This window comes from Grampus griseus, assembly GCF_964374135.1.
Source record: "Grampus griseus genome assembly, chromosome: 15".
In the NCBI taxonomy this organism is placed as follows: Eukaryota; Metazoa; Chordata; class Mammalia; order Artiodactyla; family Delphinidae; genus Grampus; species Grampus griseus.
The window spans coordinates 77,478,443-77,503,331 of record NC_139009.1 but is presented as its reverse complement, the minus strand read 5'-3'; the positions used below and the strand labels follow the sequence as shown (position 1 = coordinate 77,503,331).

At 42.0% G+C, this 24,889-nt stretch overlaps 1 protein-coding gene across 1 annotated transcript in view; it reads left to right on the top strand.

Moving 5' to 3' along the window:
• MERTK (MER proto-oncogene, tyrosine kinase) overlaps window positions 1-24,889 on the top strand; it is a gene marked incomplete at its 5' end in the record, with an annotated part of 113,496 nt that overhangs the window by 63,192 nt on the left and 25,415 nt on the right. Inside the window, 4 exons of the mRNA XM_082672844.1 lie at window positions 2,852-3,003; window positions 16,511-16,664; window positions 20,240-20,393; window positions 23,389-23,474. Of these exons, the coding sequence (XP_082528970.1) occupies window positions 2,852-3,003; window positions 16,511-16,664; window positions 20,240-20,393; window positions 23,389-23,474 (546 nt within the window). The remainder of the gene's footprint in view (window positions 1-2,851; window positions 3,004-16,510; window positions 16,665-20,239; window positions 20,394-23,388; window positions 23,475-24,889) is intronic.

Below are 24,889 nucleotides of genomic sequence, written 5' to 3'. Positions count from 1 at the left end.
TGTGAGTTTATACTGTTATAAATTTCTTATTGTCATCATAGAGGGGTTTTAGGAGGGAGTAGACATAAAGACATGTTGAGTCAACCATGTTTCTCTGTAAATTGTACTGTGTGACTCGTTTCATAGATACAGCTTTAGCTATATATTTCCTAAGCTGAAATTTGCTCTAACTTCATTATTACTGCTCCTGGAATCAGCAGAGACAAAGAGGTTATAGTGCCCTTTTGTTTCCCTTTCAGATATATCAGAAATATACAATTTAATCTCCCGTAAATAAAAATACAACAACAGTTTGGTGTATATTATTGCATATTTACTCTTCCTATATGTAAAATACTTATTTTTTAATTTCTAAAATGGATCATTGATACGTACCTTTTTGCAGTTTTATTCACCCCCCCACCATTAGATATTCTTTCATATCAATTTATATGGTCTCTCAAATTCTTTTCAGTGTGGGGTAGTGAGTAATCCATTGGAAAATTATCAGAATTTATTATATCGTAATTATTGACTGAACATTACATTTATTCCTTTCTGTCACTATTATGCTTCAATGAATATAACACTACCTACAGGAGAACTTTTCTAGATTAAATTCGTGGAAAGAAAATATTGGTCAGGAGGCATATGTTTTTCGGTTTTAATAGCTACAGTCACGTTCTTCCCGCCCAAAAAAAGAATGTAGTTGTGATCTTGACTTGTTTCCCAAATTATTTCATACACATACTGTACCCACATACATACGTTTCCTAAAAAGCGCGTTAACGTTTATTATCCTTTTATATAGACATTTTGACATAAAGTGCTTATGTGGCTTGTGTAGGATTTACTATAAACCAGAGAGTGAAAACCAGCGCTAAATTCTAGTTCGTCACCTAACCCAGCAAATAGTATTTGACCCTCTGATCTTCATTCATGAGGTGTCTTACACACACGCACACGCGCACACGCACGCACACATACACATACATATTTAAATTTATTCACTGATTAGCTCTGTTCAGATCATTAGTAACCTGGCTCTGGACTTTAAAATGTGGCTTCCTTCTGAGATCAGCAGTGTTCCCTGCCTTGTACAGCTCAAATGACACAGAGCTGATCCCCAGCTGGCCTTCTTGGCCTATAGCTGCACAGGTGTCTACTGGAGAAGCGTCTTGGAGTTGTGTGTGTTTTGCTTCCCCAAGAGGAGTCCGTGAGCTCTACCTACCTCCTTCCCTGTCTTCCACTTCTTTGTTGTTTTAGTTTGGAAAGGGCTTACTTTTTTTTTTTTTTTTTAATTTTATTTATTTTTGGCTGTGTTGGGTCTTCGTTTCTGTGCAAGGGCTTTCTCTAGTTGTGGCGAGCAGGAGCCACTCTTCATCGCGGTGCGCGGGCCTCTCACTATCACAGCCTCTCTTGTTGCGGAGCACAGGCTCCGGACGCGCAGGCTCAGTAGTTGTGGCTCATGGGCCCAGTTGCTCCGCAGCATGTGGGATCTTCCCGGACCAGGGCTCGAACCCACATCCCCTGCATTGGCAGGCAGACTCTCAACCACTGCGCCACCAGGGAAGCCCAGGGCTTACTTTTTAAAAAAACTTTCATTGAAGTAGAGTTGATTTACAATGTTGTGTTAGTTTCAGGTGTACAGCAAAGTGATTCAGTTATATATTCTTTTTCAGATTCTTTTCCATTATAGTTAATACAAGATATTGAATATAGTTCCCTGTGCTATCCAGTAGGTCCTTGTTGTTTATCTATATTATATATAGTAGTTTGTGTCTGTTAATCCCAAACTCCTAACTTATCCCTCCCCACTCCTTTCCCCTTTGATAACCATGTTTGTTTTCTGTCTGTGAGTCTGTTTCTGTTTTATAAATAAGTTCATTTGTATCATTTTTTAAGATTCCACATATAAGTGATATCATATGATATTTGTCTTTATCTGTCTGACTTCACTTAGTATGATCATCTCTAGGTCCATAGCGCTTGTGTGAGTGTGTGTGGCCTTTTTTTTCTTTTTTTTTTTTGCTCCTTTCCCTTGCGGTACGCGGGCCTCTCACTGTTGTGGCCTCTCCCACTGTGGAGCACAGGCTCCGGACCCACAGGCTCAGCGGCCATGGCTCACGGGCCCAGCCGCTCCGCGGCATGTGGGATCTTCCCGGACCAGTGCACGAACCCGTGTCCCCTGCATCGGCAGGCGGACTCTCAACCACTGCGCCACCAGGGAAGCCCTGTGTGTGGCCTTTTTAAGAGAATTTTATTTGAGTGGTTCTTACAAAGATTGTTGCAATATGAAAGTCATTTGTTTGATAGAAATATCAAGCTGTCTTGTCAAACACACGAAAGTAACCCAAAAATATATTTCAGAGCTCACAGAGCCTAAAAGGAGCAAAGATTATATGCAACAAGACAAAACTATTTCTGCATTTCCTATTTCTTGCTCGGACTGCCTTGCCTACCAGCCTGTCACTAAACATCTTGAGGAAATGCAGGGATCATTTTGTTTGGAATCTTAGACACAAAGCTTACTTTTCTAAACTCATGATATCTTAATGGTTCTCGATTGAAAAGAAGGTGAAAGTCCACTTTTTTTTTTTTAATGTGACATTGAAGAGATTTTATCACGAAGGAAGCGTTGGAAAATGAGAAGAACTAACATTTTCTGAACTAGACACTGTGCTAAGCGCTTACATATAATATCTTAATAAATCTTCATAGAAATGTATGAAAGTCCACTATTAATCTCAGCCTCATTTGAGTGCTTTCCGTAGAAAATTAAAAAAACAAACGTACAAAAACCAAGAAGAGAATGACTCTCTATGTGCCTTTCTTCGTACTTCCTCATCCTTCTCTCCTTTCTCTTTTGTAGCCCCGTCAGTAGCACCTCTGAATGTCACTATGTTTCTGAATGAGTCTAGCAACAAGGTGGATGTCAAATGGATCAAGCCTCCGATGAAGCGGCAGGATGGGGAGCTGGTGGGCTACCGGATCTCTCACGTGTGGCAGAACGCAGAGACGTCTGTAAGTCTGAACTTTAACAGAGTGCACTTGTCTTCTTGGATCTGCTGATTTAATACTGCTTTAGGATCTTGCCTTTTGTCGTGAAAAGGCCTGATATTATTGGGTTAGGCAAGGCACCTTTCAGCGGGAGATAAACAATGTAGTAAAAATTAGAAGTGCCTGAAAAGTTACAAAATTCCAAGAAATCTTTGGGGCTTTCCTCACTCACTCTTCATCCATTCATTTATTTCATTAGTCAATGTGAATAGAACTCATCCTCTGTTGTCACCTGATTCTTGCCTTCAGGGAACTTAGGCTCTTTGAAGAAGACAGTGTGAACTACTGAGAGGGGTTACCGGGCTTAGCAGTCCTGCAATTCATAACCTCTTGAAAATTCCAGAAGATGATTGTCAGGGAAGCCCCCCAGCCTCGTAGCGGATGGCAAGAGTAACTGGACCCCGAAAGAGAGGGTCGAGCAGGCTAGCAGGTGGATTGGCACAGCCCTGTAGGATGTACTGTATAGCACAGCTTTGTTAGATGTGACTCCAGTCAATCCCAGAGGGCCATCTGATTTTGATTGCCGAGAGGTCTAGAGATGGTGGGAACATCTGACCCAAGACAGAAGTGGTGAGGGGGACAGCTGACTGTGGTTAGGTGGGCAGCTCCCAGACAGGCCCCTTTCCCACTTGAGAAGGGAAGAGGGTTGAGGTGACACTGACTTCTCATGACACAGAGGATCTGTAGAAGAGCAGACGCACTGGCTTTATCCTCAGGACTGTCTCTTCTTTACCGCCATTGCGGAAAGCATGCTTTGTTTTTTTGTGTTGTGTTGTTGTTCCGTGTTGTTACAGTCCTCCTTGATCTAACCCTGGTAATAGGTCAGACCTCAGCATCCTTGTGGCATCTGTAGGGAGCATCACAGGACAGTTACAATTTCTTGGCACGAGAGAGGAAAGGGGTGAACAGCTGCACTGACGGATGACGTCCAGGCTTTGTGTCGGTCACTTTTAACCTCATGTCACCCAGCTTTTACCAAAACTGCTGTCTTCCAAAAGATCAATTTGAATTTATTTTTTTTCTTTTCCTGCCTCAGTTTACCTATCAGGAAGCAGACTGTCGGAAGCAGTAGTGATGGAAAAGGAAGAGAGCTTAGAAATCCATGGTTTGTTCTGCCTTATAGTAGATGATAAAAGGATGCTACTGGTACCAGTCGAAACCCTGCTTAAGAGAGTTGCAGCTATGAGATAAGAAGTCTCTCACTTCCTGGACTTTTGTCTCAGAGCATTTTGCAAGGGGCCTGTTGATCACATTTGCACACTGTCAAGTCAGGGGAATCAAATGCCTCTCTTGGAGAATGGCTCCTGATGACAATACTACATTCTTAGTAGAGATACATGAAGGTCCAGCGATTGCATTCTGATTCAGTAGGAACTTTGGCTGGCGGAAGATGATGATTCTCAGCAGACACTTGAGTGATATAGGAACAAACCAGTTTCTTTGAAGAGCTGCAGGTCATCCTTTCTCCTTCTCCCCTGGTGTGGGCGAAAGATACTTCTTTAGGGGGGACCCCTGAAGCAGAGGCGCTGAAGGGCAGGAGTGATGAAAGCCTTACAGATGACATGACGTGGCCAAGGAGCCTAACACACGAGTGCCATTAACACCCAACCTTGCATTCTCTCTGCCCTTTGTTCAGAATGCCCCCCTCTGTAGTGAGAACAATACCGCCACAGTTAGGGCTGTGACCTTTCCAGTCATTACCTCCTTGGAGATGCTAGATCATCCCAGCAGGAAGGTCATTTGCATTGTACTCATGCTGTCCTCTGTGCATCACGACAGCCCTGTGACAACAGAAGACTTAGTGGCTCACTTTACTTTGGGTAACATTCTCTGAGTCAGCTAAGCTCCCAGCTCAGCAGCTGCAGCTGGAGACAAATAAGAACACTGAAGAGAAGCTCAGCCCGGGAGGGGCCTAAAACCCCCTTCCAAAGTGCAGCTTGAAATGACCTCTGTACCCATCACTTCGGTTCCCTAAACTCCCTTCTTTTCCGAAGGGCAAGAGTTAGACACAACTTCCTCTCGAAATCGTCCTTTCATTTTCATTTGAAAACTGTTACTAGGGACATCTCTGGTGGTCCAGCATTTAAGACTCCACGCTCCCAATGCAGGGGGGCCTAGGTTTGATCCCTGCTCAGGGAACTAGATCCCACATACAGCAACTAAGACCCAGTGCAGCCAAATAAATAAAAATAAAATAAATATTTTTTGAAAAGAAAGAAAACCATTACTAAAACTACATCTTTATGTAAGGTGATGAAATTGGATATTTTTGGAAGATATTCTTATTTATTACTCTAATAAGGGAGGGGTTTTTGGTATGGAATTTCAGAACATTGTTGAAGTAGTCTTTGGGTGGGCTATTACAGTTTGCTGGAAATTTAGTTTTCAAAATTTGTACCTTCAGTATCCTACAACTGTTGTGTCACTTTCAGACTAAGAAACTCCTGGTATTTACTGTATGGACATTTACTGTATCTTAATGAAGCCATCAATGTTTTTTGCTCTCTTTTTCTTGCTGTCCCTTGCCTTCCAAATCAAAGCTTAAAATACAAAGGTCAGGATCAAGTAAAATCTGTTCTCCTTGAAGCTGGAGCTGTGCCTTGCCCATCTTTGTACCATCTGAACACAGGACCTTAAACTTGCTTTGTAGGCATTTATGGCACTATGAACTTGATGTATGGACCTGACTGACATCTAAACCAGCAGGAGAATTTCTCTGTCTGAATGGGACAGTCTTTTGATGAGTGTGGACTGGTATTTCTTGTCCCATTCCCATAAAGTGTCAGTAGACCTGTGAGAATTCAGTGAGCAGATAAGTTGATAAAATACTGCGTACTATACCCCCTTCTGGAAGACCCACAGTGTATACTGGCAAGTTCAAGGTTCTCCAGTGTTCTGCAATAAATAAATCTGTTTATCTTTGACCGAGATTTGCCCGAACCTTAGACAGAGACTCATTTTTATACGTGTCATTCTTGTAGAGCTCATTGTTTTGGGATTGGGGCTCTAATGCTGGTTTAACTGTGTTTGGAAAGGGTGGAGATCTTTGATCAGAAGGAAGTTTCATAGCCGATTATGATGGGCCAAGAGACATGACATGTAGAACCAGCTTATTTAAAGACACAGGGGAGCCGCAGTGCCCTCAAGGCTTCCTTCCTTGGGCCCAGACCCCTGCCTCCTAGCAAGCAGCATGCCTGGAGGGTAGATGTGCCCACTGCCTCTTCCCTTTCCTCATTTCTCCCTCTCACTCACTGTCACAGGAGGGCAGAGCCTGCGAGCTAGTGTCATTTTAAGGTAAAAAGAACAGGTGAGGTTCTTGTGAGACAGGCCAGACCGGGGTCTGAAATATTTCTGAAACCCAAGGATCCTTCAAGGATGGTGCCTTTTGCCTGGAAGAGAAAGCTACAATGAAGAGCAGCTCTATGGATGGGTCAAATAAAATTCTTGCTTTGGGAACTAGACAGCCTTGATTATTTTCTCCAGTGCACCAAGACTTGAAAGATACTACTCGCTCAGTTCTATCCTAGAGCCTTACAGTTATAGGGAAAGAAGATCAAAATACAGCACCTTACAGGTGCTGTAGGAATGTAGGAATAATAATAACCATCATCAGTTACTTACAGTGTTGATTACTTACAGACCCTGTGCCAAGTGTTTTCCATAAAAGGCCTCATTTAACCCTTACAAAAACACTGTGAGAAAGATACTATTTTCTCAATTTTCATTTGAGGAAACTGAAACTCAGAAACATTGAGTAACTTACCCAGAGTCACACAGCTTAGAATTGCAGCATTGAAATAAGAACCCAGGTCACACTGACTCCAAAGCCAGTGCTTTTCACAGCCCCACTACTCTTCTCCAGATGCCCTTGGCTTTCTTCACAGTACAGTGTTTCTTGTTCAAATTCCACAGCATGGCCTCTTAGCAGAAAGAAGTGAAAACAGAACAGGTTTCAAGAGGAAGATGTGAGGGTTTTACACTGATGATCGTGCACTTGAAGCCCTTTTGAACAAGTTTGTTGTCGCCTGGGGTAGTTCTTTCCCTATTGAAGGTTACTGTTCTTTGAGTTAATAAAATGGACCATATTCTTCTTTTTTTTTTTAGCCTAAGTAATTTGATTTATTTATTTTTGAATTTTATTTTATTTTTTAATACAGCAGATTCTTATTAGTTATCTATTTTATACATATTAGTGTAAATGTCAATCCCAATCTCCCAATTCATCACACCACCAGCACCACCCCGCTTTCGCCCCCTTGGTGTCCATACATTTGTCCTCTACGTCTGTGCCTCTATTTCTGCCTTGCAATCTGGTTCATCTGTACCGTTTTTCTCGATTCCACATATATGTGTTAATATACGATATTTGTTTTTCTCTTTCTGACTTACTTCACTCTGTATGACACTCTCTAGGTCCAACCACATCTCTACAATGGAACCAATTTCGTTCCTTTTTATAGCTGAGTAATATTCCATTGTATATATGTACTACATCTTCTTTATCCATTCGTCTGTCGATGGGCATTTAGGTTGCTTCCATGACCTGGCTATTGTAAATAGTGCTGCAGTGAACATTGGGGTGCATGTGTCTTTTTGAATTATGGTTTTCTCTGGGTATATGCCCAGTAGTGGAATTGCTGGGTCATATGGTAATTCTAGTTTTAGGTTTTTAAGGAACCTCCATACTGCTCTCCATAGTGGCTGTATCAATTTACATTCCCACCAACAGTGTAAGAGGGTTCCCTTTCCTCCGCACCCTCTCCAGCATGTATTGTTTGTAGATTTTCTGATGATGCCCATTCTAACCAGTGTGAGGTGATACCTCATTGTAGTTTTGATTTGCATTTCTCTAATAATTAGTGATGTTGAGCAGCTTGTCATGTGCTTCTTGGCCATCTGTATGTCTTCTTTGGAGAAATGTCTGTTTAGCTCTTCTGCCCATTTTTAGATTGGGTTGTTTGTTTTTGTAATATTGAGCTGCATGTGCTGTTATATTTTGGAGATTAATCCTTCGTCCCTTGATTCGTTTGCAAATATTTTCTCCCATTCTGAGGGTTATCTTTTCGTCTTGTTTATAGTTTCCTTTGCTGTGCAAAAGATTTTAAGTTTCATTAGGTCCCATTTGTTTATTTTTGGTTTTATTTCCATTACTCTGGGAGGTGAGTCAAACGAGATCTTGCTGTGATTTATGTCAAAGAGTGATCTTCCTATGTTTTCCTCTAAGAGTTTTGTAGTGTCTGGTCTTACATTTAGGTCTTTAATCTACTTTGAGTTTATTTTTGTGTATGGTGTTAGGGAGTGTTCTGATTTCATTCTTTTACATGTAGCTGTCCAGTTTTCCCAGCATCACTTATTGAAGAGACTGTCTTTTCTCCATTTTGTATCCTTGCCTCCTTTGTCATAGATTAGTTGACCAGAGGTGTGTGGGTTTATCTCTGGGCTTTCTATCCTGTTCCATTGATCTATATTTATGTTTTTGTGCCAGTACCATGGTGTCTTGATTACTATAGCTTTGTAGTATAGTCTGAAGTCAAGGAGTCTGATTCCTCCAGCTCCGTTTTTTTCTTTCAAGATTGCTTTGACTATTCGGGGTCTTTTGTATCTCCATACAAATTTTAAGATCTTTTGTTCTAGTTCTGTAAAAAATGCCATTGGTAATTTAATAGGGATTGCATTGAATCTGTAGATTGCTTTGGGTAGTATAGTCATCTTCACAATATTGATTCTTCCAATCCAAGAACATGGTATATCTCTCCATCTGTTTCTGTCATCTCTGATTGCTTTCATCAGTGTCTTATAGTTTCCTGAGTACGGGTCTCTTACCTCCTTAGGTAGGTTTATTCCTAGGTACTTTATTCTTTTTCTTGCAATGGTGAAGGAGACTGTTTCCTTAATTTCTCTTTCTGATCTTTCGTTGTTAGTGTATAGGAATGCAAGAGATTTCTGTGCATTCATTTTGTATCCTGCAACTTTGCGAAATTTATTGATGAGCTCTAGCAGTTTTCTGGTGGCATCATTAGGATTATCTATGTATAGTATCGTGTCATCTGCAGACAGTGACAGTTTTACTTCTTCTTTTCCAATTTGTATTCCTTTTATTTCTTTTTCTTCTCTGAATGCCATGGCTAGGACTTCCAAAACTATGTTGAATAATAGTGGCGAGAGTGGACATCCTTGTCTTGTTCCTAATCTTAGAGTAATTGCTTTCAGTTTTTCACCTTTGAGAATGATGTTTGCTGTGGGTTTGTTGTATATGGCCTTTATTATGTTGAGGTAGGTCCCCTCGATGCCCACTTTCTGGAGAGTTTTTATCATAAATGGGTGTTGAATTTTGTCAAAAGCTTTTCCTGCATCTATTGAGATTATCATATGTTTTTTATTTCTCAATTTGTTAATATGGTGTATCACATTGATTGCTTTGTGTGTATTGAAGAATCCTTGAATCCCTGGGATAAATCCCACTTGATCATGGTGTATGATCCTTTTAATGTGTTGTTGGATTCTGTTTGCTAGTATTTTGTTGAGGATTTTTGTATCTATATTCATCAGTGATATTGGTCTGTAATTTTCTTTTTTTTGTGGTATCTTTGTCTGCTTTTGGTATCAGGGTGATGGTGGCCTCATAGAATGAGTTTGGGAGGGTTCCTTCCTCTGCAACTTTTTGGAAGAGCTTGAGAAGGGTGTGTGTTAGCTCTTCTCTAAATGTTTGATAGAATTCACCTGTGAAGCCATCTGGTCCTGGACTTTTGTTTGTTGGGAGATTTTTAATCACAGTTTCAACGTAATTACTTGTGATTGGTCTGTTCGTATGTTCTATTTCTTCCCGGTTCAGTCTTGGAAAGTTATACCTTTCTAAGAATTTGTCCGTTTCTTCCAGGTTGTCCATTTTATTGGCATAGAGTTGCTTGTAGTAGTCTCTTATGATGCTTTGTATTTCTGCGGTGTCTGTTGTAACTTCTCCTTTTTCATTTCTAATTTTATTGATTTGAGTCCTCTCCCTCTTTTTCTTGATGAGTCTGGCAAAAGGTTTATCAATTTTGTTTATCTCCTCAAAGAACCAGCTTTTAGTTTTATTGATCTTTGCTATTGTTTTCTTTGTTTCTATTTCATTTATTTCTCCTCTGATCTTTATGATTTCTTACCTTCTACTAACTTTGGGTTTTGTTTTTTCTTCTTCCTCTGACTCCTTTAGGTGTAAGGTTAGATTGTTTATTTGAGATTTTTCTTGTTTCTTGAGGTAGGATTGTATTGCTATAAACTTCCCTGTTAGAACTGCTTTTGCTGCATCCCATAGGTTTTGGATCATCGTGTTTTCATTGTCATTTCTCTCTAGGTATTTTTTGATTTCCTCTTTGATTTCTTCAGTGATCTCGTGGTTAGTTAGTAACGTATTGTTTAGCCTCCATGTGTTTGTTTTTTACATTTTTTTTTCCCTGTAATTGATTTCTAATCTCATAGCGTTGTGGTCAGAAAAGATGCTTGATGTGATTTCAATTTCCTTAAATTTACCAAGGCTTGATTTGTGGCCCAGGATGTGATCAATCCTGGAGAATGTTCCATGTGCACTTGAGAAGAAAGTGTATTCTGCTGCTTTTGGATGGAATGTCCTATAAATATCAATTAAATCTCTCTGGTCTGTTGTGTCATTTAAAGCTTGTGTTTCCTTATTAATTTTCTGTCTGGATGATCTGTCCATTGGTGTAAGTGAGCTGTTAAGTTCCCCCACTATTATTGTGATACTGTTGATTTCCTCTTTTATAGCTGTTGGCATTTGCCTTATGTATTGAGGTGCTCCTATGTTGGGTACATATATATTTATAATTGTTATATCTTGTAGGATTGATCCCTTGATCTTTACGTAGTGTCCTTCCTTGTCTTTTTTTTTTTAATTTATTTATTTTATTTTTGGCTGCATTGGGTCTTCATTGTAGTGCGAGGGCTTTCTCTAGTTGTGGCGAGCAGGGGCTACTCTTCGTTGCGGTGCACGGGCTTCTCAGTGCAGTGGCTTCTCTTGTTGCGGAGCACAGACTCTGGGTATGCGGGCTTCAGTAGTTGTGGTGCACAGGCTCAGTAGTTGTGGCTCACGGGCTCTAGAGTGCAGGCTCAGTAGTTGTGGCGCACGGGCTTAGTTGCTCTGTGGCTTGTGGGATCTTCCCGGACCAGGGCTCGAACCTGTGTCCCCTGCGTTGGCAGGCGGATTCTTAACCACTGCACCACCAGAGAAACCCCTTCCTTGTCTCTTGTAACGTTCTTTATTTTAAAGTCTATTTTATTTGATATGAGTATTGCTACTCCAGGTTTCTTTTGATTTCCATTTGCATGGAATATCTTTCTCCATCCCTTCACTTTCAGTCTGTATGTGTGCCTAGGTCTGAAGTGGGTCTCGTGTAGACAGCATATATATGGGTCTTGTTTTTGTATCCATTCAGCAAGCCTGTATGTTTTGGTTGGAGTATTTCATCCATTCACATTTAAGGTAATTATCGATATGTATGTTCCTATTACTATTTTCTTAATTGTTTTGGGTTTGCTTTTTGTAGGTCCTTTTCTTCTCTTGTGTTTCCCACTTAGAGAACTTCGTTTAGCATTTGTTGTAGAGCTGGTTTGATGGTGCTGAATTCTCTTAGCTTTTGCTTGTCTGTAAAGCTTTTGATTTCTCTGTCAAATCTGAATGACATCCTTGCCTGGTAGAGTAATCTTGGTTGTAGGTTCTTCCCTTTCATCACTTTAAATATATCGTGCCACTGCCTTCTGGTTTGTAGAGTTTCTGCTGAGAAATCAGCTGTTAACATTATGGGAGTTTCCTTGTATGTTACTTGTCCTTTTTCCCTTGTTGCTTTTAATATTTTTTCTTTGTCTTTAATTTTTGTCAGTTTGATTACTGTGTGTCTCGTTGTGTTTCTGTTTGGGTTTATCCTGCCTGGGACTCTCTGTGCTTCCTGGACTTGGGTGGCTGTTTCCTTTCCCGTGTTAAGGAAGTTTTTGACTATAGTCTCTTCAAATATTTTCTCTCTCTCTCCTCCTTCTGGGACCCCTGTAATATGAACGTTGGTGTGTTTAATGTTGTCCCAGAGGTCTCTTAGGCTGTCTTCATTTCTTTTCATTCTTTTTTCTTTATTCTGTTCCATGGCAGTGAATTCCACCATTCTGTCTTTCAGGTCACTTATCCGTTCTTCTGCCTCAGTTATTCTGCTACTGATTCCTTCTAGTGTATTATTCATTTCAGTTATTGTACTGTTCATCTCTGTTTGTTTGTTCTTTAATTCTTCTAGGTCTTTGTTAAACATTTCTTGCATCTTCTCGATTTTTGCCTCCATCCTTTTTCCAAGGTCCCAGATCATCTTCACTATCATTATTTTGAATTCTTTTTCTGGAAGGTTGACTTGATTTAGTTGTTTTTCTGGGGTTTTATCTTGTTCCTTCATCCGGTACATAGTCCTCTGCCTTTTCATTTTGTCTGTCTTTCTGTGAATGTGGTTTTCATTCTACAGGCTGCAGGATTGTAGTTCTTCTTGCTTTTGCTGTCTGCCCTCTGGTGGGTGAGGCTATCGAAGAGGCTTGTGCAAGGGACTGGTGGTGGTTAGAGCTGGGTGTTGCTCTGGTGGGCAGAGCTCAGTAAAACTTTAATCTGCTTGTCTTCTGATGGGTGGGGCTGAGTTCCCTCCCTGTTGGTTGTTTGGCCTGAGGTGGCCCAGCACTGGAGCCTACAGGCTTTTTGGTGGGGCTAATGGCAGACTCCGGGAGGGCTCATGCCAAGGAGTACTTCCCAGAACTTCTGCCGCCAGTGTCCTTGTCCCCGTGGTGAGCCACAGCCACCCCCCGCCTCTGCAGGAGACCCTCCAGCACTAGCAGGTAGGTCTGGTTCAGTCTCCTATGGGGTCACTGCTCCTTCCCCCTGGGTCCTGGTGTGCACACTGCTTTGTGTGTACCCTCCAAGATTGGAGTCTCTGTTTCCCCCAGTCCTGTCTAAGTCCTGCAGTCAAATTCCGCTAGCCTTCAAAGTCTGATTCTCTAGGAATTCCTCCTCCTGTTGCCAGACCCCCAGGTTGGGAAGCCTGACATGGGGCTCAGAACCTTCACTCCAGTGGGTGGACTTCTGTGGTATAATTGTTCTCCAATCTGTGAGTCACCCATCCAGCGGTTATGGGATTTGATTTTATTGTGATTGTGCCCCTCCTACCATCTCATTATGGCTTCTCCTTTGTCTTTGGGTGTGGGGTATCTTTTTTGGTGAGTTCCAGTGTCTTCCTTTTGATGATTGTTCAGCAGTTAGTTGTGATTCTAGTGCTCTCGCAAGAGGGAGTGGGAGTACGTTCTTCTCTTCCACCATCTTGAACTGTCTCCCCCTGAGTAATTTTGAAATGGGCCATATTCTTTTTTCTTTTTTGGCTGTGCTGCATGACTTGCAGGATCTTAGTTCACCAACGAGGGATTGAACCCAGGCCCTCGACAGTGAAAGCGCAGAGTCCCAACCACTGGACCGCCAGGGAATTACCTATATTTTTAATTACAGTTACAAATTATGGGGTTGTGAATTCTTACAGAGTTGAAGATATTAAGGTCTTTTTGATAAGTGAAAACAAATATCTAATTGCCCTGACCAACACTGAAGCCACACAATGAGAAAAAAGAAACTGTGTTTCCAAAGATGTGCTATCACTTTCCCCAACAGGCAAGGTCCGTATGTTTTCTGTGTAAGCAAAGCTGTAGTCAAACTGATTTCATTACCTGCCAATGCCTTTAGGTTTTGAGTTCTTAGAGATATGGGCCTGTGTTGGTGAAATTGAAAGCTCACTAAATGAGAAATGTGCAGCTGACCCATGACCTGTGTCCTGTGGCCCGACCACATTGTGCCAATGAGATGACCCCTCCTTCAGCGGTCTGCACCCTGACAGCAAGAGAGATAACACACGGGGGTGAGCGGGGGGCTCCTACAGCTGTCTGAAATTAGAAGGATCTCTGCCACCTTTCAAGATCAAAACTAAAATACTTGGGGATATGGATGTGCTCACACCTTTCTTTACGTATTTGGCATCAAAACAGTATGAATAAATTACATTAGTTTTTAACATTGGAAATCATGTTTAAATTATATTTGAGATTACTATTTAAGGATATTCTTGGAGAAAATTGGACACCTACACTAAGTGTTTATCATTTATCTTTCTAATCACTACTTCAACATTGATTACAATTCCACCCCTAAAGTGGGATGATTTTTTATGTATTTCCAAAATGGATTCCCAGTGAGCGGTGGCTGGCATCATTTCCATGCTTCAAGATTCAGGATAGGACTTCCCTGGTGGCGCAGTGGTTAAGAATCCACCTTAACCAGGAGACACGGGTTTGATCCCCGGTCTGGGAAGATCCCACGTGCCGCGGAGCAGCTAAGCCCCTGCGCCACAACTACTGAGCCTGTGCTCTAGAGCCCGTGAGCCACAACTATTGAGCCCATGTGCCACAACTACTGAAGCCCGTGCGCCTAGAGCCCGTGCTCGCAACAAGAGAAGCCAACGCAATGAGAAACCTGTGCACTGCAACGAGGAGTAGCCCCCGCTCCCCGCAACTAGAGAACGCCCGCGTGCAGCAACGAAGACCCAACGCAGCCAAAAATAAATAAATAATTTTGTAAAATTAATTAGTTAATTAAATTTTTAAAAGATTCAGGATAATGCCAACTGTGATGGTGGCCATTGTGACTCTTGGATAACCTTTGCTCTGGGTCAGGCACTGTTTCAAGCACTTCACAGATTAACTCCTTAAATTTATTAACTCAAAGAGTAGGAGGTGGAAATTAAAAAGTAACTCCTCTGGGTTTTCATAGGGAGTTATAGGCCCTATGGGAATAGGTGTTATCAACTGCTTTTATGTTCATTTCCAAAAGGATAATTTTGGTTTTGTTAGGATTTCTCTTCTTCTTGGGATTGAGTTCTTTCAAAACTATGTGTGTCCCCTTATTTTAAGACAGTTTTTCTCATAAACAAGGTATCGTGTTTGAATCTTTGCAGACAAAATGTATGACACCAGGAGCAGGCCCCACGTTCCTTGTCAGGCATGAAGTCTTTTGTACTTTGAAGAGCTGTTAGGTTTTAAGCTGTGGGGTATATGCACTATTTCTCAGCTGCCCGTCACGGTCCCATGACTGTGAGGGCTTTGACAATGAAGTTACTCTACTTGATGATTTTCTGTTCTTCCCAAATTATACAGAGAATGACCAACTAACACATAATCAAAACTGGGTTAGCCATACAGAAAATGCTTTTTGATATATCAGAAAAAATGACTAATTTGTCTACCTAATTAACAAAAAATCTGTGGCAAATCTTTTAGGCACTGAGTCCGATGGGGTTAAAACACCAAAAAAAAAAAAAAAAATTAAGACCATAGTTTTCCCTTTCATCCCTTGTCTGGGGACGCTTCTAGGTCCTGATGGTCACTGTCTGTTTAGATTATAAACAGTCTCCAGGTGGCTGACCCAGGTGTCCCCACTGGTCATGAGTGATGGGACTGCCCTCTCCGTAAGGGCTGACCGGGTTCCACCCAGCACCATTGGGAGAAGTGACCAGCATGAGTGACTGGGGGAGGAAGTTACCACCCACACCAGGCCCCTGCTCTCCATTGCTGATCCATGGTATCTGTGCTCCATGTGTGATATCTCTCTGTGAAAACAAATCTCCCTAATTCAGAATTAAAGACATGTTCCTAGTGCTACATTTCAGCCTTCACCAACCCTGTGGTTCCTATTTGAAAAGCCAATCTCAAACGCAAAATTAGTTTCCCGCACCAGAGAACACCATGATAGTCAAGGTTTGGAACCAAAGGGGAAAGTATTTTTTCCCCTGGTTATTTTTTCAAAAATCTCCCCCATCCCCCATGTTTTAATGGGTCAAGTTGTGCAGCGATGGCTTTAAAACAAAATAAGTAAAGCCAGATTTTTGAAAACGGAGCACATTGTGTGTCTGTCGCTGGAAGAAAAAGTGTCAGTGCCCTTCTAAATGTAGACTGTAGTCACCACTCTTAGAATTGCAAGGAACACGAGCCCACTTGTGCTGGTTCAGGGAAGCTGGCAGGGGGTCAATGTCAAGGTTCAGTGCAGCTCCTGGGCAGTGTTCTCTGGGGGTTCTGAGGGCGGGAGTGTCGAGGAGACAGTCTTGCTTTTGCCTTCGGGTGCATCTGCCACATATTCCCTTTCTTCCAGAGGTTTCTTCACCGACCTCTCTAAGTACCATGTTCGCACGACCCTAGTAGGCCCAGATCCCCAAGACCTGAGGATGCTGCCAGCCTGTCCTGCATCACTGCCCACCTATTGGCTCCCTTGGCTGTGGGCTGAGTGAGGAAGGGATGCTGTGGGAACACGGCCGCTGCCCCTGGGATGTGGGTGGGGCAGCTTCCCTCGGAAGAACTTCCCTCAGGCAACAAGGCCCCTGGTGCCTCAGTATCTCCTTTCCTTTCCTTTCCTCTCTGTCCCCAGAAAGAGCTCTCAGAAGAAGTCGGCCAGAACGACAGTCTCGCTCGGCTTTCTGTTCAAGTCCACAACGCCTCGTGCACCGTGAGGATTGCAGCCGTCACCAGAGGGGGAGTCGGGCCCTTCAGTGACCCAGTGAAAATATTTGTCCCCGCACACGGTGAGCGCTGGTGCCCGACTGACTGACGGAACATCAGTCCGGGCAGCACACAGGTGGCCAGAGAGTAGCCTGTGGCATGGACGGCTTGTTTAAGAATGAAACATAAAGACCAAAAGGAAATTTCGCAGGGATGAGGGTAGTTGATCGCTGATCACAGAGCTGTCGGTACCCTTGAGTCTTCCCACGACTGTTACTCTCCAGTGTAATAACTTCCTAGGAAGATTCGTCCCTTTCAGAACCCAGAATTTGACTGGACTTAATGAATTTAGGTGTTTTGGTTTTGCTTTTAACTTTTATTAGAGTATAATTGATTTACAATGTTGTGTTAGCTTCAGGTGTACGGCAAGGTCAGTCAGTTATACATGTACATATATCCACTCTTTTTTAGATTCTTTTCCCACATAGCTCATTACAGAGCATTGAGTAGAGTCCCCTGTGCTATACGGTAGGTCCTTATTAGTTAGCTATTTTATATATAGTATTGAATTTGTTTAAATGCGTCCATACTACATGACTGAATTTTGGGTAGGCAATGTGGCTAATCCTCAGCTCTCTATGATTGGCACCGTTTTTCTTTGTTTGCTTTAAGCGGTGCAGGTTGCTCAGTTATTAGCCATTCAAACCTTAGGTAACATGCTTTGTGATTCATTGGTACAGAACAAGAAGCGTTTCCTATAGAAGCCATCTTTACACGGCGCTGGGCTCGCTCAGCTAAATGCCCATCCCTGCGTTCTGGTTTCTGCTTGTTGTTGGAGTGGCCTTAAGCAAGGTGACGCCATGGTGCCCCAAGTGGCCCAAATGCTGTGTTTGCTTCTTTAGACCAGGGCAGCCGCCTTCGTTCTGACTCTGACCTGCCCTAGGTTGTTTGCTAATGAACTGCTACCATGAACTCTACGCAGACATCTATATGGGTGTGATTTGTGCATTTACAAGTTCTTGCCAAATATATAGCCTTTGTAGCCGTAGCAGACAGGACTTGGGAACAGACCGTTGAGTCCCCCTATGTCTGTCCCAGTGACCCTCAAGTATGTTCTCCCTTTTAGTGCCAAATTGGATCCATATTACAGCTCCTACAGCCCATAAGCCCAGTCCCGAGGGAACATTAGTAACTGGTGTTGGGGACACAAGGCATGCCTACCTGGCAGAAATTCAGGGACAATGAGATTCTGATTCTAGAGGCACAGGTTAAAAATCAGAGTTTAACACAGACATAGAAAACAAACTTATGGTTACCAAAGGGGAAAGGGGGTGGGAGAGGGATAAATTAGGAGTTTGGGATTAGCAAATACAAACTAGTACATATAAAATAGATAAACAATTAGGTCCTACTGTGTAGCCCAGGGAACTATATTCAATATATTGTAACAAACCATAATGGAAAAGCATATGAAAAAGAATATATATATTATATATATAATATATATATATACACACACACACACACACACACAGACATATAACTGAATCACTTTGCTGTACACCAGAAACTAACACAGCATTGTAAATCAACTATACTTCATTTTTTTTTCCCCACATCTTGTGGCACGTGGGATCTAGGATCTTAGTTCCCAGACCAGGGATCGAACCCACGGCCTCTGCAGTGGAAGCACAGAGTCTTAACCACTGGACTGCCAGGGAAGTCCTATTCTTCAATTTTTTTTAAAAAAGTCAGGGTTTAAGATGACAGAGCTTTCATCTTCATTCATAATAAACTGTCCAAAACTGTAAAAAGCTTTGCTGTTCTGGCAGTCCTGGTTTTGCATGGTTCCTGTCTGCATACATTTCAGTTACCACAGTTTAGTGACATCACACCTGTTCCCCAACAATATGGTTCAAATTTAAGGTGCCAGCACATATTAACTGTGAGTAATTGATAAACTTCACCGCCAGCTCTTCAGTACACAGATCACTCCATAAATAACAGGGGCATCTTGGTTGTGACCAGTCGGGTCACTTCTTTCAAAGTCTGTGGTTGGTCACCGTGCTTTCCTTATTCAGTTCACATGCGTCTAACAGGCATAGAGCTGTGCTACTTCCTTGTCTCGCAGGGGCGAACCCACATGACATTTCACAGAAGCAGATAATTGAGAGACGGAGCTGGTGAACAAAGATGAAAATGTAGAGAAGAAAGAAAAAGTGATAGTGTTGGAAGTGGAATTTGAATTGAATGTGTGTGGAATTACGAAAGAAGTAGTTGACTGTGGGCATGTTGACGCTGCTGCCATTTGGTCCATGAGACGTGCAGCCAGGGAACTCAGTGAAGGTAGACTTACCCACATGAGTGAACTGGTTGTGCTGAAAAGGCGAAAGATGTCCCAGAGGGAGTTACACTGGCCACAGTCTTCACCTGTGTGTCAGGGGCCCCGAAGCTGATGTACTGAATTGAGAATATGCAGATTATGGCCCACTGAATGAGGAGCGCACACCACCCCCATGGGGTGGGTAGATAGTTCCCTCAGCATCTGAGCTGCCACTTTGGGGAAGTGAAAACCCTGGGGTCATTTTGATTGTGCAGTTTCAATACACCCACACAAAGGAAGCAGAGTCACAAGATCTATTACAGATCCCAGATGTGGGTGTGGGGTGAGGAGGTGGGAGAGCCAGAGCAAGGGTGGTCCTTCATCCCACGTCAGAGCAGGCGGTAGAGAGGGGATAGAAAACGCCTGTACTTAACTTTTCAGAGGCTCAACTCTAAATGGTTATTTTAAAAGGTGCCCCTGGAAAAGCAAAGCAGAAACTTGCAGCAGGACTCCTAAGCTCAGATCCTCATCAAAATGCCCAGACTCTGAATTGTCATACTGGGTTGCAAGCAGGGTTGTCATACTGTACAGTGCCTCAGCAGGGACTTCCCTGGCAGTCCAGTGGTTAAGAATCCGCCTTCCAATGCAGGGGTCACGGGTTCGATCCCTGGTTGGGGAACTAAGATCCCACATGCCGACAGGAAAGTGAGCCTGCGCGCCACAGGTAGAGAGCCCATGCACTGCAACTACTGAGGCCGCGCACTCTGGACCATGCACGCCACGACTAGAGAGAAGCCTGCACGCCACAACAAAGAGCCCGTGCGCCACAACAAAAGATCCCACGTGCCGCAACTAAGACCTGACACAGCCAAATAAGTAAATAGATAAATAAATAAATATTTTTTAATAAAATAAAAGAAAATGCCTCAGCAGCAACTCAAAGTCTCTGCCTTCTCATCACAACATTAAAGGAACTCACAGAGGTATTTTACGACACTGAAAGCACAAAGGATAAAGCATTGGAAGCTGATCCAAACTTGGAAAGGAGTATGACATTTGTCAGGGCATGGAAAATACATTCTCTCTATATCCTGAGCTATGTGGCTAGAAGCTGGCAAGCAGTGTTCAAACTACGCTTGATACTTTTTTTAACAAAGAAATAAAGCATTTTGATTCTCAGTATTTCCAGAACATACCAGTTAAATACTAGTTTTACTATTTTTTCCATTGCTTATACATTCATAACTGACATGAAGAGAGTTCCCCAATACTGTAAATCAGCTACCCCGAATCCCAAAGAGATGTTTTGAATTGAGTCTATTGGTGTTTTACCAGGTTGGGTCAACTTTGCCCCCTCGTCAACCCCAGCACCTGGCAACAAAGATCCTGTGCTCATCATCCTTGGCTGTTTTTGTGGATTTGTTTTGATCGGGTTGACTTTATATATATCTCTGGCCATCAGGAAAAGATTCCAGGAGACAAAGTTTGGGTAAGTTTCTCAGTTTACAATGTTTTGCTCAGTGGTATCGATGAAGTTGCTCTGCCAAGCGTTAATGCCTCTTCTGCTGGCCCAGCTCCGGTACCCAGCTGGGTCCCTGTATTATGCACACCCCGGGGGGAGGCAGCTTCCTTACTTAGGCCAGTGCCACAAAGGCAGGCAATAGTGAAAGCTTTTTACTTCTTCCAAAGTCTCTTCTTGCTTTCCTCCTTTCTTGTTTTCCTTTAAGAGGAAACTTAATATTTTTTAGGACATTAAATGTTGTGAAAATATTTTGATTCTGGTTTTAAAATACATTAAAGTCAAGGTGCTAGAATGACATCCCATCCACAAGAGCACGAGAACTATAAGGTTCCTAAGAAGAAACCCAATATATGTACAAGAGCTTTGTGGAAAAACTTATTAAGCTTTACTGACATTGCAGAAGACAACGCAAATAAATGGAAAGATGTGTACCATGTTCATAGATGGGAAGGCTCAGTTTTGTCAAGAGATCATTTTTCCCCAAGTTAACCATAAATTCAATATAATCACCATCTAAATTGCTGCAGGATTGTTGATAAAAGCTGATTTGAAAATTTACCTGAGGGACTTCCCTGGCAGTCCGGTGGTTGAGACTTTGCCTTCCAATGCAGTGGGTGTGGGTTTAATGCAGGGGGTGCAGGTTCGATCCCTGGTCAGGGAGCTAGGATCCCATATGCCTCGTGGCCAAAACACCAAAACATAAAACAGAAGCAATGTTGTAACAAATTCAATAAAGACTTTAAAAAAGGTCCACCTCAAAAAACATCTTTAAAAAAAAAAAGAAAGAAAGAAGATTTACCTTGAAGAGTAAATGAGCAGAGACAGCCAAGACAGTTTTGAAAAACACAAAAGTTTGGGTGGAGAGGGCTCATCCTACTAGGTATGAAAACATGTTAAATGATTAGAACAGCGAGGTATTGGTGAGAACTCAGTGTATGGACATCACAGGGTGCCCATATGTGTGTGGGAATAGAATATACAATGAAGATTGCATTTCAGATCTGTGGAGAAAGGAAGGAATGTTCAAAAAACAGAACCTGTTCTAGGGATTGGATGGAGAGAGATGAACAAGACAAGCATGGGGCTGCCCACATGTAGCTTATAGTCTAGCAGTTAAGAAATGCAGAAGAAAATGCTCCGTGTGAAAACATTCTTATCAGCTAGTCCTCCACTAACTCATGGTTCCACAGAGCCCAGAAGCTTACCACCAAAATAGATCTTAGATATTATCTGATTCAACCCTAGCTGTAAAAATTTGGAGAAGTTTAATGTTGAATGTTTTAAAACTTACCAAAAAGTGGGGCTGCAAAGTACAGCAGATATATTAATAAGATTCCAGTACTGTTTCAAATATTTAGAAATAAAATTATCTCCAAGAACCATTAAGCTGAGCAGAACCGGAAAACAAGTGAGAAGTTGATCACAGGTTATTTTATACATTATTTTATACTGAAGTCAGTTTCCTTGGGTCTTCACTGCAACACCCTCTTCATTTGTTCATTTTGTACAAGCACCTTTCATTTGTTCATTTTTTAATGAAAATACCTTTATTTTCCACTTATAAAAGTAACATTCTTCTAGTTTTTTTAAAAAATCAAATTATATAGAATAGTTGAAAGTAGAAAGTGAAACCCACCTGTAACTCCAGGGTTTATACCTGGTCTCAGTTGCTATTTTGGCATAAATCCTTCCAAATTCTTTACTTTGCATACAAATATATTATTTTTTAAATGTGTTCTCTCTTTTAAAATAATCTATATATGCAAGATAACGTGAGGTTAAGTCTATAATTTAGACTCATGAATTCATAGTACTTGCCACCAATTAGTCTAAAACAGTGACTAAATGGATTTTTTTAAATAGGTTTTATTTTTCAGAAAAAAGTTTTAAATTTACAGAAAAATTGAGAAGGTAGTACAGAGACTTTCCATATACATCACCTCCAGGGTCCCCTGTTATTAACATTTTATGTTAGGACAGTATATTTGCTACAATCAGTCAAACAATATCAATACATTGTCATTAACAAAGTCCATACTTTATTCAGATTTCCTTTGTTTTTGCCTAATATCCCTTTTCTTTCCCAGAGGCCTGTCCAGGACACCACATTACATTTTGTCATCATGTCTCCTTAGGCTCCTCTTGGCCATGGCAGTTTCCCAGACTTTCCTTGTTTTTGTTGAACTTGATAGTTTCCGGGAGTACTGCTCAGGTATTTTGTAGGATGCCCTCTCTTGGAATTTGTGTGATGTTCTGCTCATGATTAGACTGGGGTTACAGGTTATTGAGTGGAAGACTACAGAGGTAGAGTGCTATCTTCATCCCATTACTTCGAGGATACACACTGTCAACATGATTTATCACTGTTGATGTTAATCCTGATCACCTGGCTGAGGTGGTGTCTGCCTGATTTCTCTACCATAGTTATTTTTTCTCCCTTTTTATACTGGGCTCTTAGGAAGCAAGTCCATATATGCAGCTCACACTTACAGGGTAAGGAGTTAACGCTACCCCCATCTCTTAAAGACAGAGTATCTATATAAAATATTTGGAATTCTTCTGCGCAGGAGACTTCTCTCTTTCCCCCATTTTATTTATTTATACACATATACACACACACATGCGTGTGTGTGTATTATCAGTCTGGACTCATGAATATTCATTTTATACTTTGGGTTATAATCCAATACGACTATCGTGTTGCTCAAACTGTTGCAGCTTTGGCCGTTGGGAGCTTATGAGTTGTTCTCAGCTCTTGATGGTTCCTAGACAGGGTTGTTTGATATTGCCAGGTAAGCCTAAAATGGATCTAAGGAAAGAAGCCTATTTCTCCCAGTGAGAAAGGTCTTTGTACTAGAAGAGCCCTTTTAACAGTCAGAAGCTTAGTAGCATCTTGTGGAACCAGCCCCAGCCTGGGTAGCCTTCTGCTGCTTGTGTGAGATGTCTGTTCTCATTCACCCAGGAGCGCCTTCACAGAGGAGGATTCAGAATTGGTTGTCAGTTACATAGCAAAGAAGTCCTTCTGTCGGCGAGCCATTGAACTCACCTGTAAGTTGACTCTCATTTCTCTGTTTTGGCAAAAGTTAAAATGGTTGAGAGCAAAGAAAACCACAAATTGATAGATTTCTAACAAAAGCCAAAGGAGTCGAAGAATGTCTTATCTTTAATATGCAAAATGTCTCTGGAAACCAACAAGTAGAGAGTCAGACATGGCCCTGGGCTTCCCTACTGGCCAGTTTCCTGGAAATCTGGAGCTGGACCCACGGTGAAGTGACAGGGGTTAAGGACTCCCGATGCCATGAAACATGGAGGGAAGAAGGAACTCTCAGGGTGAGAGGAGAAGATGTGGGCAGAGGGATTTAAAGGAAACAGCAAAGCAACTGTCATAATCTTGAGCTCATTTCCTGTTTTTTCCTGACAACCAAGTCAGGGAACAATTTGCTAGTATGCTTTGTGACAGTTATGGTTTGAGCTTTGCTGAATCAGAGCGGGAACTCTTTTAGTTTCAAAGAATGGGAAAGACAGATAGCTGTGTTCTTGAATAATTTCAGAAACAGTGTTGGTACGGGCTTCCCTGGTGGCGCAGTGGTTGAGAGTCCGCCTGCCGATGCAGGGGACACGGGTTCGTGCCCCAGTCCGGGAAGATCCCACATGCCGCGGAGCACCTGGGCCCGTGAGCCATGGCTGCTGAGCCTGCGCGTCCGGAGCCTGTGCTCCGCAACGGGAGAGGCCACATCAGTGAGAGGCCCGCGTACCGCAAAAAAAAAAAAAAAAGAAAGAAACAGTGTTGGAAGTGTGTGAATATTATCAAATTCAAGCTTCAGGATGTTTGCCAAAAAACAAAACAAACAACAACAAATAAATATAAGGATGATGGAAGACAGGTTACTATGAAACAAAAACTCATTTGATGTAGGATGTTATTACTTCTCTAATCTAGAAGTTTTGCCTTTTAGATGTCTATTCTTGCATTTAAAAAAAATCTGTCATTTAGACCAGTTTCTTTCCTTGATTGAAGCACTATTTGGGTAAAATTTTTTCACTAAAAGCTAATGTGTCCTTTGTAATTACCACATTTTTTTTTCTTTCTAAGTCTTGCTCGTTCCCTAACTATGGCACAAGCTGAATCATTTGCCCAATGGCTATTGAATTGGTCTCCCTCTCCTGGTTAACAGCCTTTATTGATAACACTGATTGCCTGTGCTGCATATCTACACCTCATAGAAAATCTTAACCTTCAGTCCCCCACCAAGTATTCAATTTAGCGCTTTCTATGTCATTATAATGAGGTTCTATATACCATATGTAAAACCAACTGTACCTTGTTCTCTACATGTTTCCTGTGGATTCTGTGCCACCTTCCCTGGCATGGGAGGGCAGGGGAGGTGTCCTGATGACTTTTTTTGTATCCCACACTTAGGGGTATACTAGTAAATGCTCCACTAGAAAGAATATTGACTGGG